Source organism: Protomyctophum bolini, assembly GCF_963924005.1.
Source record: "Protomyctophum bolini genome assembly, contig: SCAFFOLD_172, whole genome shotgun sequence".
NCBI lineage: Eukaryota > Metazoa > Chordata > Actinopteri > Myctophiformes > Myctophidae > Protomyctophum > Protomyctophum bolini.
In genome coordinates this window covers 41,264-54,803 of record NW_027665464.1, presented here as the reverse complement: position 1 = coordinate 54,803, position 13,540 = coordinate 41,264, and the positions used below count along the sequence as shown (strand labels likewise).

The 13,540-nt window shown below is 51.7% G+C and overlaps 1 protein-coding gene across 1 annotated transcript in view; it reads left to right on the top strand.

The window, feature by feature from the left end:
- LOC308312271 (uncharacterized protein) overlaps nucleotides 1–12,304 on the top strand; it is a 44,726-nt gene extending 32,422 nt beyond the window's left edge. Inside the window, 6 exon segments of the mRNA XM_080794646.1 lie at nucleotides 5,133–5,436; nucleotides 7,094–7,367; nucleotides 9,007–9,268; nucleotides 9,678–9,926; nucleotides 10,396–10,865; nucleotides 10,867–12,304. Of these exon segments, the coding sequence (XP_080650772.1) occupies nucleotides 5,133–5,436; nucleotides 7,094–7,367; nucleotides 9,007–9,268; nucleotides 9,678–9,926; nucleotides 10,396–10,865; nucleotides 10,867–11,265 (1,958 nt within the window). The 3' untranslated portion in view covers nucleotides 11,266–12,304.
- Nucleotides 12,305–13,540: the final 1,236 nt, after the last annotated feature.

Below are 13,540 nucleotides of genomic sequence, written 5' to 3'. Positions count from 1 at the left end.
AATGAAGGCGGAAGTGCAGTGCTGAAGGCTTTTCTTTATGTTTTTAACAAATCTTTATAACAGTCATGACAATACATTACAATACAAAACAAGACAAACAAACACAAACAACAAAGTTATTAATACAACAACACAACAATCAGAGCCAGGGGGGATTAGATTACTAACAGAAAACATTACAGAGTGAACACAAAGCAACAGTTCTCCGCAGCTTTCTTATTTAGAAGAGCTGTTGGTAGTGCTGTCGCCTCACAGCTAGAAGGTCCTGGGTTCGATTCCCGCTCGGGACGCTGTGGGTGCTGGCGGTGTGTTTCCTCCTCCGCGTCATCAGTGCCCATACCCGAAGGCGGGGTTGGCGAAAGGGCCTTTCTGTGTGGAGTTTGCATGTTCTCCCCGTGTCCCCTAGGGTAGGTACCCTCACAAAAAACATGCAGTAATCCTGGTCTCTAAACTGCCTCCCCCTGGCCAGCCGGGGCGCCTGATGGAGGGGAAAGGAACTGGTTGGAATAACGTGTTCCTTCCACGCGCTACGTCCAACCAGGGAAACTCCCCCCTGTCAGGTGTAAAGGAGCAACTTGGACACTCAGGCATGAATGAAGCATGAGTTCAAGTCCGTTGCTCTCCCCTTGTCCCCCATATATGGGGACTAGGTTGGCGGAGGGTGTGTAGAGCCCAGGATCACATTAGATGATTGACACAGGGGTGAAAAATGGGCTACAAAATTGTGGGATAAAAAATATATTTAAAAAAAAAGAAGAGCTGAAGGCGTTTGCTGAAGGCACGCTGTCTCGCTGCCCAAAGTGACCTCACTCATGCGACTCCTCCCATGTCTCTCGCTGTCACTCAAAATTGTGCCTTCAATGGTGACACACGCGCGCCTCATAGCCGGAAAGGGCGTCTACGTATATAATGTCTATGGTGGGGACAACCAACTGGGACAAGTCCTGGACCGGAAGGATGCAGAAATGCATTGGACTCTGAGCTTTAATGATCTTAAATCCCTTTATTTTAAATTGTTTTGTAGTAATGGTACAACATAAACATTAAAGACACTTTAGTTGTTACTGTGCAATACTTTAAAACAGTTGTCATGTTGCACACATGCCTAAAATAGCTCTTGTTTGCGCCGCCCTCGTTGAAAACAATGTATTTCCAACTCCAGCTCGGCTCAGTTCAGGCTGCAGGAACAGCGCTCGGGGGCTCCGTTTCTGCCCCCTGGATGTCCTAACTCTTCTATTCGACGGCTCTGACTTGGCTCATAGAATCGGAGGTTTTTTTTGTTGGCTCATAGAATCTGGTAAAGTGTTTTCTTGGCAAAGCGACGCCCGTCCTAATACGGAGAGGAAGGCCTCCTTCCTAACCCTAACCCTAATACGGAGAGGAAGGCCTTCTGTTAGTGACTCATAGTAATTATGATGTCATATGATGTGTGTTTATTAACCGACCTGCGGTTTTCAGGACGTTTGACAACAGTGTAGTTGGACTATGATGTGTTTATTCACTAGGTTAGACAACAGTGTAGTTGGACTATGATGTGTTTATTCACTAGGTTAGACAACAGTGTAGTTGGACTATGATGTGTTTATTCACTAGGTTAGACAACAGTGTAGTTGGACTATGATGTGTGTTTATTCACTAGGTTAGACAACAGTGTAGTTGGACTATGATGTGTTTATTCACTAGGTTAGACAACAGTGTAGTTGGACTATGATGTGTGTTTATTCACTAGGTTAGACAACAGTGTAGTTGGACTATGATGTGTTTATTCACTAGGTTAGACAACAGTGTAGTTGGACTATGATGTGTGTTTATTCACTAGGTTAGACAACAGTGTAGTTGGACTATGATGTGTTTATTCACTAGGTTAGACGACAGTGTAAAGGTCATTACACACTGGCGAATTAGCGACGCGATATATTCGTGCGAATAATTCGCATTTAAAAAAAAACAATTGAAGTCCATGCAAGCTTCCACATCAGTGGCGAATGTGCGAAAATGCGACCGTTTTCGCTCTTTATTTGTTCGCTCTGGTGTCGTATTTTGCAGAGATTCGCAGGCGAACTGCAACATGCAATATTTCGCATTTTCAGATCGCTTATTCGCATCGCGTCGCTAATTCACCAGTGAGTAATGACCATTACTGTTTGAGAAGGAGATCCAAGAATGAAGCTTTTATTTGTCTACCATTCATAGATGAGACACACTGTTCTACAACAACAAAGACAATAGAATAATAAGAAAAAACATTACATAATATAAGATAGACTAAATCAAACCCCTGCTAGAGTCCTCACTAGTAGCTAAACATCTTAACGTCAACATAACATCTAACAACCCTGCTGCAGAATGCTATTGCAGGTTCTGCTACAGAATAGAGTCCTCACTAGTAGCTAAACATCTTAACGTCAACATAACATCTAACAACCCTGCTGCAGAATGCTATTGCAGGTTCTGCTACAGAATAGAGTCCTCACTAGTAGCTAAACATCTTAACGTCAACATTATAACATCCAACAACCCTGCTGCAGAATGCTATTGCAGGTTCTGCTACAGAATGTCCTTCAACCTGAAATGAGATCTTTATGAGTTGTTCCTGTCCAGGAACGTGTGCGCGTGCGTGCGTGCGTGCGTGCGTTAGCTGGAGGGTCGGGACTCAGGGTAGAGGTGTGTACAAAGGGGGGGGGGGGGGGGGGGGGGGGGGCGGGGTTAAATGCATCCAGCTGTGAAATCTGATCGGCACATCTGGGACGCGTCTGAGCCTCGCTGTGCTGCGAGAAGGAAGTGGAATATGTACACTACACGTGTGTGTGTGTGTGTGTGTGTGTGTGTGTGTGTGAGTGATATACAGTAGAGTACTGAGGAAGTGTATTATATGATTATTGATTATATTATTGCTGGATTTATACGTCGTTGCACTCCAGGGTCTGGCGCCGGAAATAGCGCCACGTTGTGACGCTGTGACGCTGTGTGAGCTTGTAGATCTGTGAAACGTTCTAACATCCCATAGGCTGTGGAACGTTATAACATCCCATAGGCTGTGGAACGTTATAACATCCCATAGGCTGTGGAACGTTATAACATCCCATAGGCTGTGAAACGTTATAACATCCCATAGGCTGTGAAACGTTATAACATCCCATAGGCTGTGGAACGTTATAACATCCCATAGGCTGTGGAACGTTATAACATCCCATAGGCTGTGGAACGTTATAACATCCCATAGGCTGTGGAACGTTATAACATCCCATAGGCTGTGGAACGTTATAACATCCCATAGGCTGTGGAACGTTATAACATCCCATAGGCTGTGGAACGTTATAACATCCCATAGGCTGTGAAACGTTATAACATCCCATAGGCTGTGAAACGTTCTAACATCCCATAGGCTGTGGAACGTTATAACATCCCATAGGCTGTGGAACGTTATAACATCCCATAGGCTGTGGAACGTTATAACATCCCATAGGCTGTGGAACGTTATAACATCCCATAGGCTGTGGAACGTTATAACATCCCATAGGCTGTGGAACGATAATAATCAGAAGAATAATCTGAAAAAAAATCTGAAAAATAATAATAATAATAATGGTAAAGGGGTGAGTTGGTAAAGGGGTGAGTTGGTAAAGGGGTGAGTTGGTAAAGGGGTGAGGTGGTAAAGGGTGAGTTGGTAAGGGGTGAGTTGGTAAAGGGGTGAGTTGGTAAAGGGGTGAGGTGGTAAAGGGTGAGTTGGTAAAGGGGTGAGTTGGTAAAGGGGTGAGTTGGTAAAGGGTGAGTTGGTAAAGGGGTGAGTTGGTAAAGGGGTGAGTTGGTAAAGGGGTGAGGTGGTAAAGGGTGAGTTGGTAAAGGGGTGAGTTGGTAAAGGGGTGAGTTGGTAAAGGGGTGAGGTGGTAAAGGGTGAGTTGGTAAAGGGGTGAGTTGGTAAAGGGGTGAGGTGGTAAAGGGGTGAGTTGGTAAAGGGGTGAGGTGGTAAAGGGGTGAGGTGGTAAAGGGTGAGTTGGTAAAGGGGTGAGGTGGTAAAGGGGTGAGGTGGTAAAGGGGTGAGTTGGTAAAGGGTGAGTTGGTAAAGGGGTGAGTTGGTAAAGGGGTGAGTTGGTAAAGGGGTGAGTTGGTAAAGGGTGAGTTGGTAAAGGGGTGAGGTGGTAAAGGGGTGAGGTGGTAAAGGGGTGAGGTGGTAAAGGGGTGAGTTGGTAAAGGGGTGAGGTGGTAAAGGGGTGAGGTGGTAAAGGGTGAGTTGGTAAAGGGGTGAGTTGGTAAAGGGGTGAGGTGGTAAAGGGGTGAGGTGGTAAAGGGTGAGTTGGTAAAGGGGTGAGGTGGTAAAGGGGTGAGGTGGTAAAGGGGTGAGTTGGTAAAGGGTGAGTTGGTAAAGGGGTGAGGTGGTAAAGGGGTGAGTTGGTAAAGGGGTGAGTTGGTAAAGGGTGAGTTGGTAAAGGGGTGAGTTGGTAAAGGGGTGATTCTAATAGTACCAGTTTGGGGTCCATCGAGCTCTGAGCATTGAGCTCCAGATGCATGAAATCTGAGAAGGTTATTCCATGTGGCGGGCAGTGGTTCACACACACACACACACACACACACACACACAAGGACACTCAGCTGCGTGCGTGCATGCGTGCGTGCACTTATTGTATTGTATTGTATGTACAATAAGTACAGACACATACAGCACTTGAGAATGTACAGAATACATGATTTGTTGAGAATGTTGAATTATAAGTCTACGACCAGGCAAGGGTCCTATGGTCCACTGCTGCCCTCTGGTGGCTTTTCAATGTAATGACAATAAGTGCCAGAAGCAAAGATTCATATACCGGTATTCAAAGATTTGCAATTTTTATATATTTTTATAAAAATAGCAGATCTACAAGCTCACGACGCACCTTGAGCTTGTGTTTCTGTTATTTCTGAATAGCCAAATAATAAAATAACAAGTGGTTAAAGTGGTTTTAATGGGTTAATAGGCCTACAATATATGACATCAAAAACATCACATTTCAGAATAATAGAATAAACTTTATTCATATATTTACTACATTCACATTTCAGACTGGACTAAAACTACAGGTCTCTTATTTCTACAGGGAACACTTTTCTCCGTAACACCGCCACTAAACTACAGGTCTCTCATTTCTATACAGGGAACACTTTTCTCCGTAACACCACGGGGGTCCCAGGTGGAAGAGTCGTTACCGCTCCGCTAGGCCGGCCGGCCCCTCCCCCCACTGCCCCTCCCCCCCCCAACGGCACCATGCTGCGCTGGGACGACCTCTCGCGGACACTGGCGTTCGCCTGGCCGCTGCACGTCTACGGCTCCGCCAGCCTCTTCCTGCTGCTGTTCGCTGGAGCCGCTCTGGGCCTGCTGCTGTCCCCCGGCATGAGGAGTCCCCACCGCGGAGCTCTGTGCCTGGCCAACGGCCTGCTGTTCCTGGCTGGAGGTCTGAGGTAATGACTATAGTCCCCACCGCGGAGCTCTGTGTCTGGCTGGAGGTCTTTGAGGTAATGACTAGTCCCCACCGCGGAGCTCTGTGCCTGGCTGGAGGACTAAGGTGGTCTCCACCGCGGAGCTCTGTGCCTGGCTGGAGAACTAAGGTAGTCCCCACCGCAGAGCTCTGTGCCTGGCTAACTGGCTAATATTAGTTAACTATAAAATCGTGCGTTTCCCGTCAGTCAGTGTGTCACTCAAAATCCCCATATATGGTGCCCAGGTCTCAACAGGCCCGAAAATGAATGCCCGTCCCTACCTGGGCCCTCATCAAACCCTGTACACTCAAGGGCCTACTGTCACCCTTAGGCCAGTACAGAATTCAGTACAGTACTTTAATGTCTGTGGGCGTGTCCCTTTAATGTCTGGGGGCGTGTCTCTTTAATGTCTGGGGGGCGTGTCTCTTTAATGTCTGGGGGCGTGTCTCTTTAATGTCTGGGGGCGTGTCTCTGTAATGTCTGGGGGGCGTGTCTCTTTAATGTCTGGGGGGCGTGTCTGGGGGGCGTGTCTCTCTAATGTCTGGGGGGCGTGTCCCTTTAATGTCTGGGGGCGTGTCTCTTTAATGTCTGGGGGCGTGTCTCTTTAATGTCTGGGGGGCGTGTCTCTTTAATGTCTGGGGGCGTGTCTGGGGGGCGTGTCTCTTTAATGTCTGGGGGCGTGTCTCTTTAATGTCTGGGGGCGTGTCTCTGTAATGTCTGGGGGCGTGTCTCTGTAATGTCTGGGGGCGTGTCTCTTTAATGTCTGGGGGCGTGTCTCTGTAATGTCTGGGGGCGTGTCTCTTTAATGTCTGGGGGCGTGTCTGGGGGGCGTGTCTCTTTAATGTCTGGGGGCGTGTCTCTTTAATGTCTGGGGGCGTGTCTCTCTAATGTCTGGGGGCGTGTCTGGGGGGCGTGTCTCTTTAATGTCTGGGGGGCGTGTCTCTTTAATGTCTGGGGGGCGTGTCTCTTTAATGTCTGGGGGCGTGTCTCTGTAATGTCTGGGGGCGTGTCTCTTTAATGTCTGGGGGCGTGTCTGGGGGGCGTGTCTCTTTAATGTCTGGGGGCGTGTCTCTCTAATGTCTGGGGGCGTGTCTGGGGAGCGTGTCTCTTTAATGTCTGGGGGGCGTGTCTCTTTAATGTCTGGGGGCGTGTCTGGGGGGCGTGTCTCTTTAATGTCTGGGGTCGTGTCTGGGGGGCGTGTCTCTCTAATGTCTGGGGGCGTGTCTGGGGGGCGTGTCTCTTTAATGTCTGGGGGCGTGTCTCTTTAATGTCTGGGGGCGTGTCTGGGGGGCGTGTCTCTCTAATGTCTGGGGGCGTGTCTGGGGGGCGTGTCTCTCTAATGTCTGGGGGCGTGTCTGGGGGGCGTGTCTCTTTAATGTCTGGGGGCGTGTCTGGGGGCGTGTCTCTCTAATGTCTGGGGGCGTGTCTGGGGGGGCGTGTCTCTTTAATGTCTGGGGGCGTGTCTGGGGGGCGTGTCTCTTTAATGTCTGGGGGCGTGTCTCTCTAATGTCTGGGGGCGTGTCTGGGGGCGTGTCTCTTTAATGTCTGGGGGCGTGTCTGGGGGGCGTGTCTATTTAATGTCTGGGGGGCGTGTCTCTCTAATGTCTGGGGGCGTGTCTGGGGGGCGTGTCTCTTCCAGGGCGTGTCTGTTCCTGATCGACCCGTACGGCTCTCGCCACCTCCTCCCCCGCCCGGCGGTCACCGCCCTCTACAATCTGCCGCTGCCCCTGCTGGTGTGGAGCCAGGCCGCGCTGGCGCTGCCCGCGCTGCGCCAGGTGGAGGTGGCGGCGCTGCCGCCCGCTCTGGAGCGCCCCCCGCTGGCCGCCGTGCTGGCCGTGCTGCAGTGCACCCTGCTGCTGGCCGCCGACCTGCTGTCACCCGCGCTGTCGCCCGCCGTACCCGTTACCCTACAGGTAGGACCTGGTACTGTACCCTAAACCTGACCCCTAACCCTAACCGTGGACCTGCCGTCACCCGCCCTGACTGATCTAATATACGGCAACCTTCCCTGTGTTTCTACACTAGTCCACCCATCGACTGATCTAATATACGGCAACCTTCCCTGTGTTTCTACACTAGTCCACCCATCGACTGATCTAATATACGTCAACATTCCCTGTGTTTCTACACTAGTCCACCCATCGACTGATCTAATATACGTCAACCTTCCCTGTGTTTCTACACTAGTCCACCCATCGACTGATCTAATATACAGCAACCTTCCCTGTGTTTCTACACTAGTCCACCCATCGACTGATCTAATATACAGCAACCTTCCCTGTGTTTCTACACTAGTCCACCCATCGACTGATCTAATATACAGCAACCTTCCCTGTGTTTCTACACTAGTCCACCCATTGACTGATCTAATATACGGCAACCTTCCCTGTGTTTCTACACTAGTCCACCCATCGACCGCCCCATACCCCAGGGTTCCCCAATAGGCGAGCCGCGGGCCATTTGCGGCCCGCCCCCTTGTGGCCTCTGGAAGAATTTAAAAATAAATACATTTGGCTGGTACGCTAGTCAAAATATGGCCCTTGAGGAAAATTAATTGGGGAACCCTGCCATACCCCATACCCTCTACTCTACAGGTTCTGTCTCTGGTCTAACCCATACCCTCTACCCTACAGGTTCTGTCTCTAACCCATACCCTCTACCCTACAGGTTCTGTCTCTAACCCATACCCTCTACCCTACAGGTTCTGTCTCTAACCCATACCCTCTACCCTACAGGTTCTGTCTCTAACCCATACCCTCTACCCTACAGGTTCTGTCTCTAACCCATACCCTCTACCCTACAGGTTCTGTCTCTAACCCATACCCTCTACCCTACAGGTTCTGTCTCTAACCCATACCCTCTACCCTACAGGTTCTGTCTCTAACCCATACCCTCTACCCTACAGGTTCTGTCTCTAACCCATACCCTCTACCCTACAGGTTCTGTCTCTAACCCATACCCTCTACCCTACAGGTTCTGTCTCTAACCCATACCCTCTACCCTACAGGTTCTGTCTCTAACCCATACCCTCTACCCTACAGGTTCTGTCTCTAACCCATACCCTCTACCCTACAGGTTCTGTCTCTAACCCATACCCTCTACCCTACAGGTTCTGTCTCTAACCCATACCCTCTACCCTACAGGTTCTGTCTCTAACCCATACCCTCTACCCTACAGGTTCTGTCTCTAACCCATACCCTCTACCCTACAGGTTCTGTCTCTAACCCATACCCTCTACCCTACAGGTTCTGTCTCTAACCCATACCCTCTACCCTACAGGTTCTGTCTCTAACCCATACCCTCTACCCTACAGGTTCTGTCTCTAACCCATACCCTCTACCCTACAGGTTCTGTCTCTAACCCATACCCTCTACCCTACAGGTTCTGTCTCTAACCCATACCCTCTACTCTACAGGTTCTGTCTCTAACCCCATACCCTCTACTCTACAGGTTCTGTCTCTAACCCATACCCTCTACCCTACAGGTTCTGTCTCTAACCCATACCCTCTACCCTACAGGTTCTGTCTCTAACCCATACCCTCTACCCTACAGGTTCTGTCTCTCTGTTGGGGTCTGGCGGTGTGTCTGGGCTTTCTCTGCTACGTGTTCCCACGGCTGCGCTGTCCGGCTGCCTCCGCTGGGGTCGTGTCCGATGGCGTGTCTGGAGGCGGGTCGGAGGCGGAGGGAAAGGCCTGGCCGCGCGGCGGGCGGACCGGGCTGGTTCTGGGCCGGGTGCTGGCGGTGTGCGCCCTCCTGGGGGCGCTGTGCTGCGGCCTGCACGTCCACGCCACGCTGTGGCTCTACGGCCTCCTGGGTAAGGATTTATTCACTATGTGACCCTTTTGGGTAAGGATTTAGTCACTATGTGACCTGTTGGGTAAGGATTTAGTCACTATGTGACCTGTTGGGTAAGGATTTAGTCACTATGTGACCCTGTTGGGTAAGGATTTAGTCACTATGTGACCCTGTTGGGTAAGGATTTAGTCACTATGTGACCCTGTTGGGTAAGGATTTAGTCACTATGTGACCCTGTTGGGTAAGGATTTAGTCACTATGTGACCCTGTTGGGTAAGGATTTAGTCACTATGTGACCTGATTTAAAAAAAATTGCAGACCTACAAGCTCATATCGCGGCACTCTGCTATTTTTCAATAGCTAAATTAGAACATAATGCTTAAAACACCAGAATGGGTTAAACTCTAACTCGTCCTTGTCCTCTCTAGGGGAGTGGAGGCGCTTCAACTGGGGTTGGTGGTTGGTCCACTTCTGGGCCCGTCTCCTGGAGCTGGCCTGGGGCTTCTCTCTGCTGCTGCTGGGGTCCTGGGTGTTCTGGAAGCCCGCGGGGGGTCCGGGTAGCGAGGACTGCGGGCCGGGAGACGGCCGAACCGGAGGAGAGCTCCCGTCGCCCGGCCAATCCGCAGCCTCGTCCCACAGGCACACCTGCTGGTCCAAGATAGTCCAGAGCCTGACAGGTACCGTAGCTCTGAACTGTCTGACTGGCTGACTGACTGACTGACTGACTGGCTGGCTGAGAGACTGACTGACTGACTGACTGACTGACTGACTGACTGGCTGACTGAGAGAATGACTGACTGACTGACTGGCTGGCTGTCTGGCTGGCTGTCTGGCTGACTGACTGACTGACTGACTGACTGGCTGGCTGACTGACTGACTGGCTGACTGACTGACTGGCTGACTGACTGGCTGGCTGGCTGGCTGGCTGGCTGGCTGGCTGACTAGCTGGCTGGCTGGCTGACTGACTGACTGACTGACTGGCCGACTCGCTGGCTGACTGACTGACCCTACCTAACCTCTTATCACTGACTGAAACCCTTCCTAGCCTCCTCACCTCCTAACATCCTAACCTCCTAACAGTGACTGAAACCCTTCCTAGCCTCCTAACCTCCTAACACTGTAAATAAATGTGTTACATCTTCACAGGGAAGTCCTGCAAGAAGTCCGACAGCAACGGGGTGCTGGGCGTGTCAGGGGGCGGAGCCGGAGGGGAGGCGCCCCCCAACAACTGGGCGGGCCTCCAGGAACGCCCTGCCCCTCCCGGAGGAGGCGGAGCCGACATCAGCAAGAGTCTGATCCGAAACCAGAGCAACCAACACGACGGAGGCAAGAACAGCAACCACGGACGCAACCTGAGGGCCCGCTCCGCGGACCGCGGGGACGGCTCCTCCACGGGCTCCCTGCTGCTGGGGGGGGCCCACGGGGCCCCTCCCCCCCCGCCCAAGGACCTGACGGAGCCCTCGTACTCCTCGCTGTCGCTGTACGACCTGCGGCCCCCCTCCCCCATCGACCTGGGCCGCAGCATCGACGACGCGCTGCACCGCGAACACCTCCTGGGGGCCGGCAGCCTGTTCCAGCCGCTGTCCCTGGGGCCCTCGTCCCCCTACCCCCCCCCCCTCGCCCCCCCACCCCCCGGGGGGCCCCTGGCTGCGGCGGAACAACAGCGACCCCCTGCTGCTCTCGGACAGCAGCAGCGAGTCCTCCCGGCCTCTGGGGGGCGGCAGCGTCATGAGCAGCGTGCCCAGCAGGCAGGTGACCGAGCCCCCCACGCCGTCCCACCAGGGGGGGGGCGGGGCCCTGCCCTCCTCCGCTTCCTGTCCCGTGTCCCTGCAGCGCCCCTCCCTGGGGGAGGGGGAGGAGGGGGAGGGGGGCGACGACACGCGGCCCTTCCTCACCCCGGACTCGGACCGCCTGCGGGCGGGCAGGGGGGGGAGGGGGGCGGCGTCACGGAGCTACCTGGAGGTCAGCCGATTGGACGACAGCAACAGCGTCAGCAGTGAAATCATAGACCTTTAACACTTCCATCGCCCCCTGGTGTTCATTTGAAATGACCGCAGGCAGCCAGCTGTGTCCCCTATAATATGGACCGGTTCCGTAGCGGGTCTCATGGTCGCAGCCTACGTAGTTCCTGTAGGCGGAGACGACACATCTGCGGTTTCCCCGCACCGAGCTTCCACTACAGTGAATGGAAAAGTGACTGATGTTAGTCTGCCTCAAACGTTACTCTTTTACCTGCTTTTTACTAACACTAACATTTAATGCTTATAGTATGAGGTATAAAGTACAGCAGCCTTGTGTTCCTAAAACAGAAAGATTGGGTATTGGGTAAGACTGACGTTATTGTTTTTGGAATGTTGCCACTACTGTTGGAGCAGCCATAAACTACACGGGTTCATCCCGATGTTCTGGAGCATCTTTGTAACGTTAGTGTTAGTAAAAAGCAGGTAAAAGAGTAACGTTTGAGGCAGACCAACATCAGTCACTTTTCCATTCACTGTAGTGGAAGCTCGGTGCGGGGAAACCGCAGATGTGTCGTCTCCGCCTACAGGAACTACGTAGGCTGCGACCATGAGACCCGCTACCGAGGTTCTATTTCCTCCCACACAGCCCAAAACAACGAGAGGAGGAGCAGCCGACATGTCTCAGGTTTCACAACAAGCGATGCGATCAGAAATCACATGTTTACGTCTGAACGCCGGGCGGTTTGGACTAAAACAACAACCTTGGAGTATTTTTCGGAGAAAACAAGCAGCAAAGAAGCGACAATGAGTGGATCCTTATTTGAGGCGCGCGCATTGTTCCTCACGATGGGAGGATGGGATGTCTAGCAGCCTGGGAGCCTGTCTAACAGCCTGGGGGCCTGTCTAGCAGCTTGGGGGCCTGTCTAGCAGCCTGGGGCCCTGTCTAACAGCCTGGGGCCCTGTCTAACAGCCTGGGGCCCTGTCTAACAGCCTGGGGCCCTGTCTAGCAGCCTGGGGCCCTGTCTAACAGCCTGGGGGCCTGTCTAACAGCCTGGGGCCCTGTCTAACAGCCTGGGGCCCTGTCTAGCAGCCTGGGGCCCTGTCTAACAGCTTGGGAGCCTGTCTAGCAGCCTGGGGCCCTGTCTAGCAGCCTGGGGCCCTGTCTAACAGCCTGGGGCCCTGTCTAACAGCCTGGGGCCCTGTCTAACAGCCTGGGGCCCTGTCTAACAGCCTGGGGGCCTGTCTAACAGCCTGGGGCCCTGTCTAGCAGCCTGGGGCCCTGTCTAACAGCCTGGGGCCCTGTCTAACAGCCTGGGCAGCTCGGAAACAGCATGGAATTGATATAACCCTTACAACCCGGCGACCTTAACCTCTTAAAATATCGGAGTTTGAACCCGAGACCTTGACCAGCCCCATTTTCCCGCTGAGAGCTGTTCATGAGGGGGACAGCCGCTGCCCCCGCCGGCAGGGGATTGGGGCTTAAGAGGTTAAATCTGAACCGTTCCGAAGCGTTTTGGCGTCCATGGTGTTAACCAGTGGAGTACCACAGGGCTCTCTACTAGTGTCTTTTCTGTTTTCTCTTATTGTGGCCAAAACCTTTACAACGCAGCCCCGCCCATCTGCAGCCCCGCCCATCTGCAGCCCCGCCCATCTGCTCATTAAATCTGTCAATCAGAAAGGAATTTTTCTGATTGGATGAATGGGCTGTCAATCAGAAAGGACTCTTCCGATTGGATGAATGGGCTGTCAATCAGAAAGGACTCTTCTGATTGGATGAATGGGCTGTCAAGGCCAGGAAATATTGTTTTGCCACTCGGCAGGCGTTCCAGCATAACTTCTGTTCTGGGTATGTTGATGATTTCACCTGATGATGTCACCTGATGATGTCACCTGCATACCGTCTATTGTTTTAATTATGACGATGATGTCACCCTCCATTGTTCTTTGGGACTTCTTTAGAGAAGTAACATTCTAGGGTGTTGATATCTTGAGGAACGTTACACAATTAATTAGTAATGATGTCTATCAGTGACTTCCATTTCTTTGATACTGTTACATGTTGCTGTTCGTTATATTTCATCCATTGTGCTTAATTAATGTGTATGTTATTTAAAACAAAAACACTCTGTGCCATATACATAACAATAAGTGCTTGTTTTCATGTTAATGTTTTAGATCTGTGTAAAACTCTTCCTTAGGGTCTATAGATCTGTGTAAAACTCTTCCTTAGGATCTATAGATCTGTGTAAAACTCTTCCTTAGGGTCTATAGATCTGTGTAAACTATTTCTGCAGGATAACTCTGCAACCCTCAGACCCCACGCAATAGAG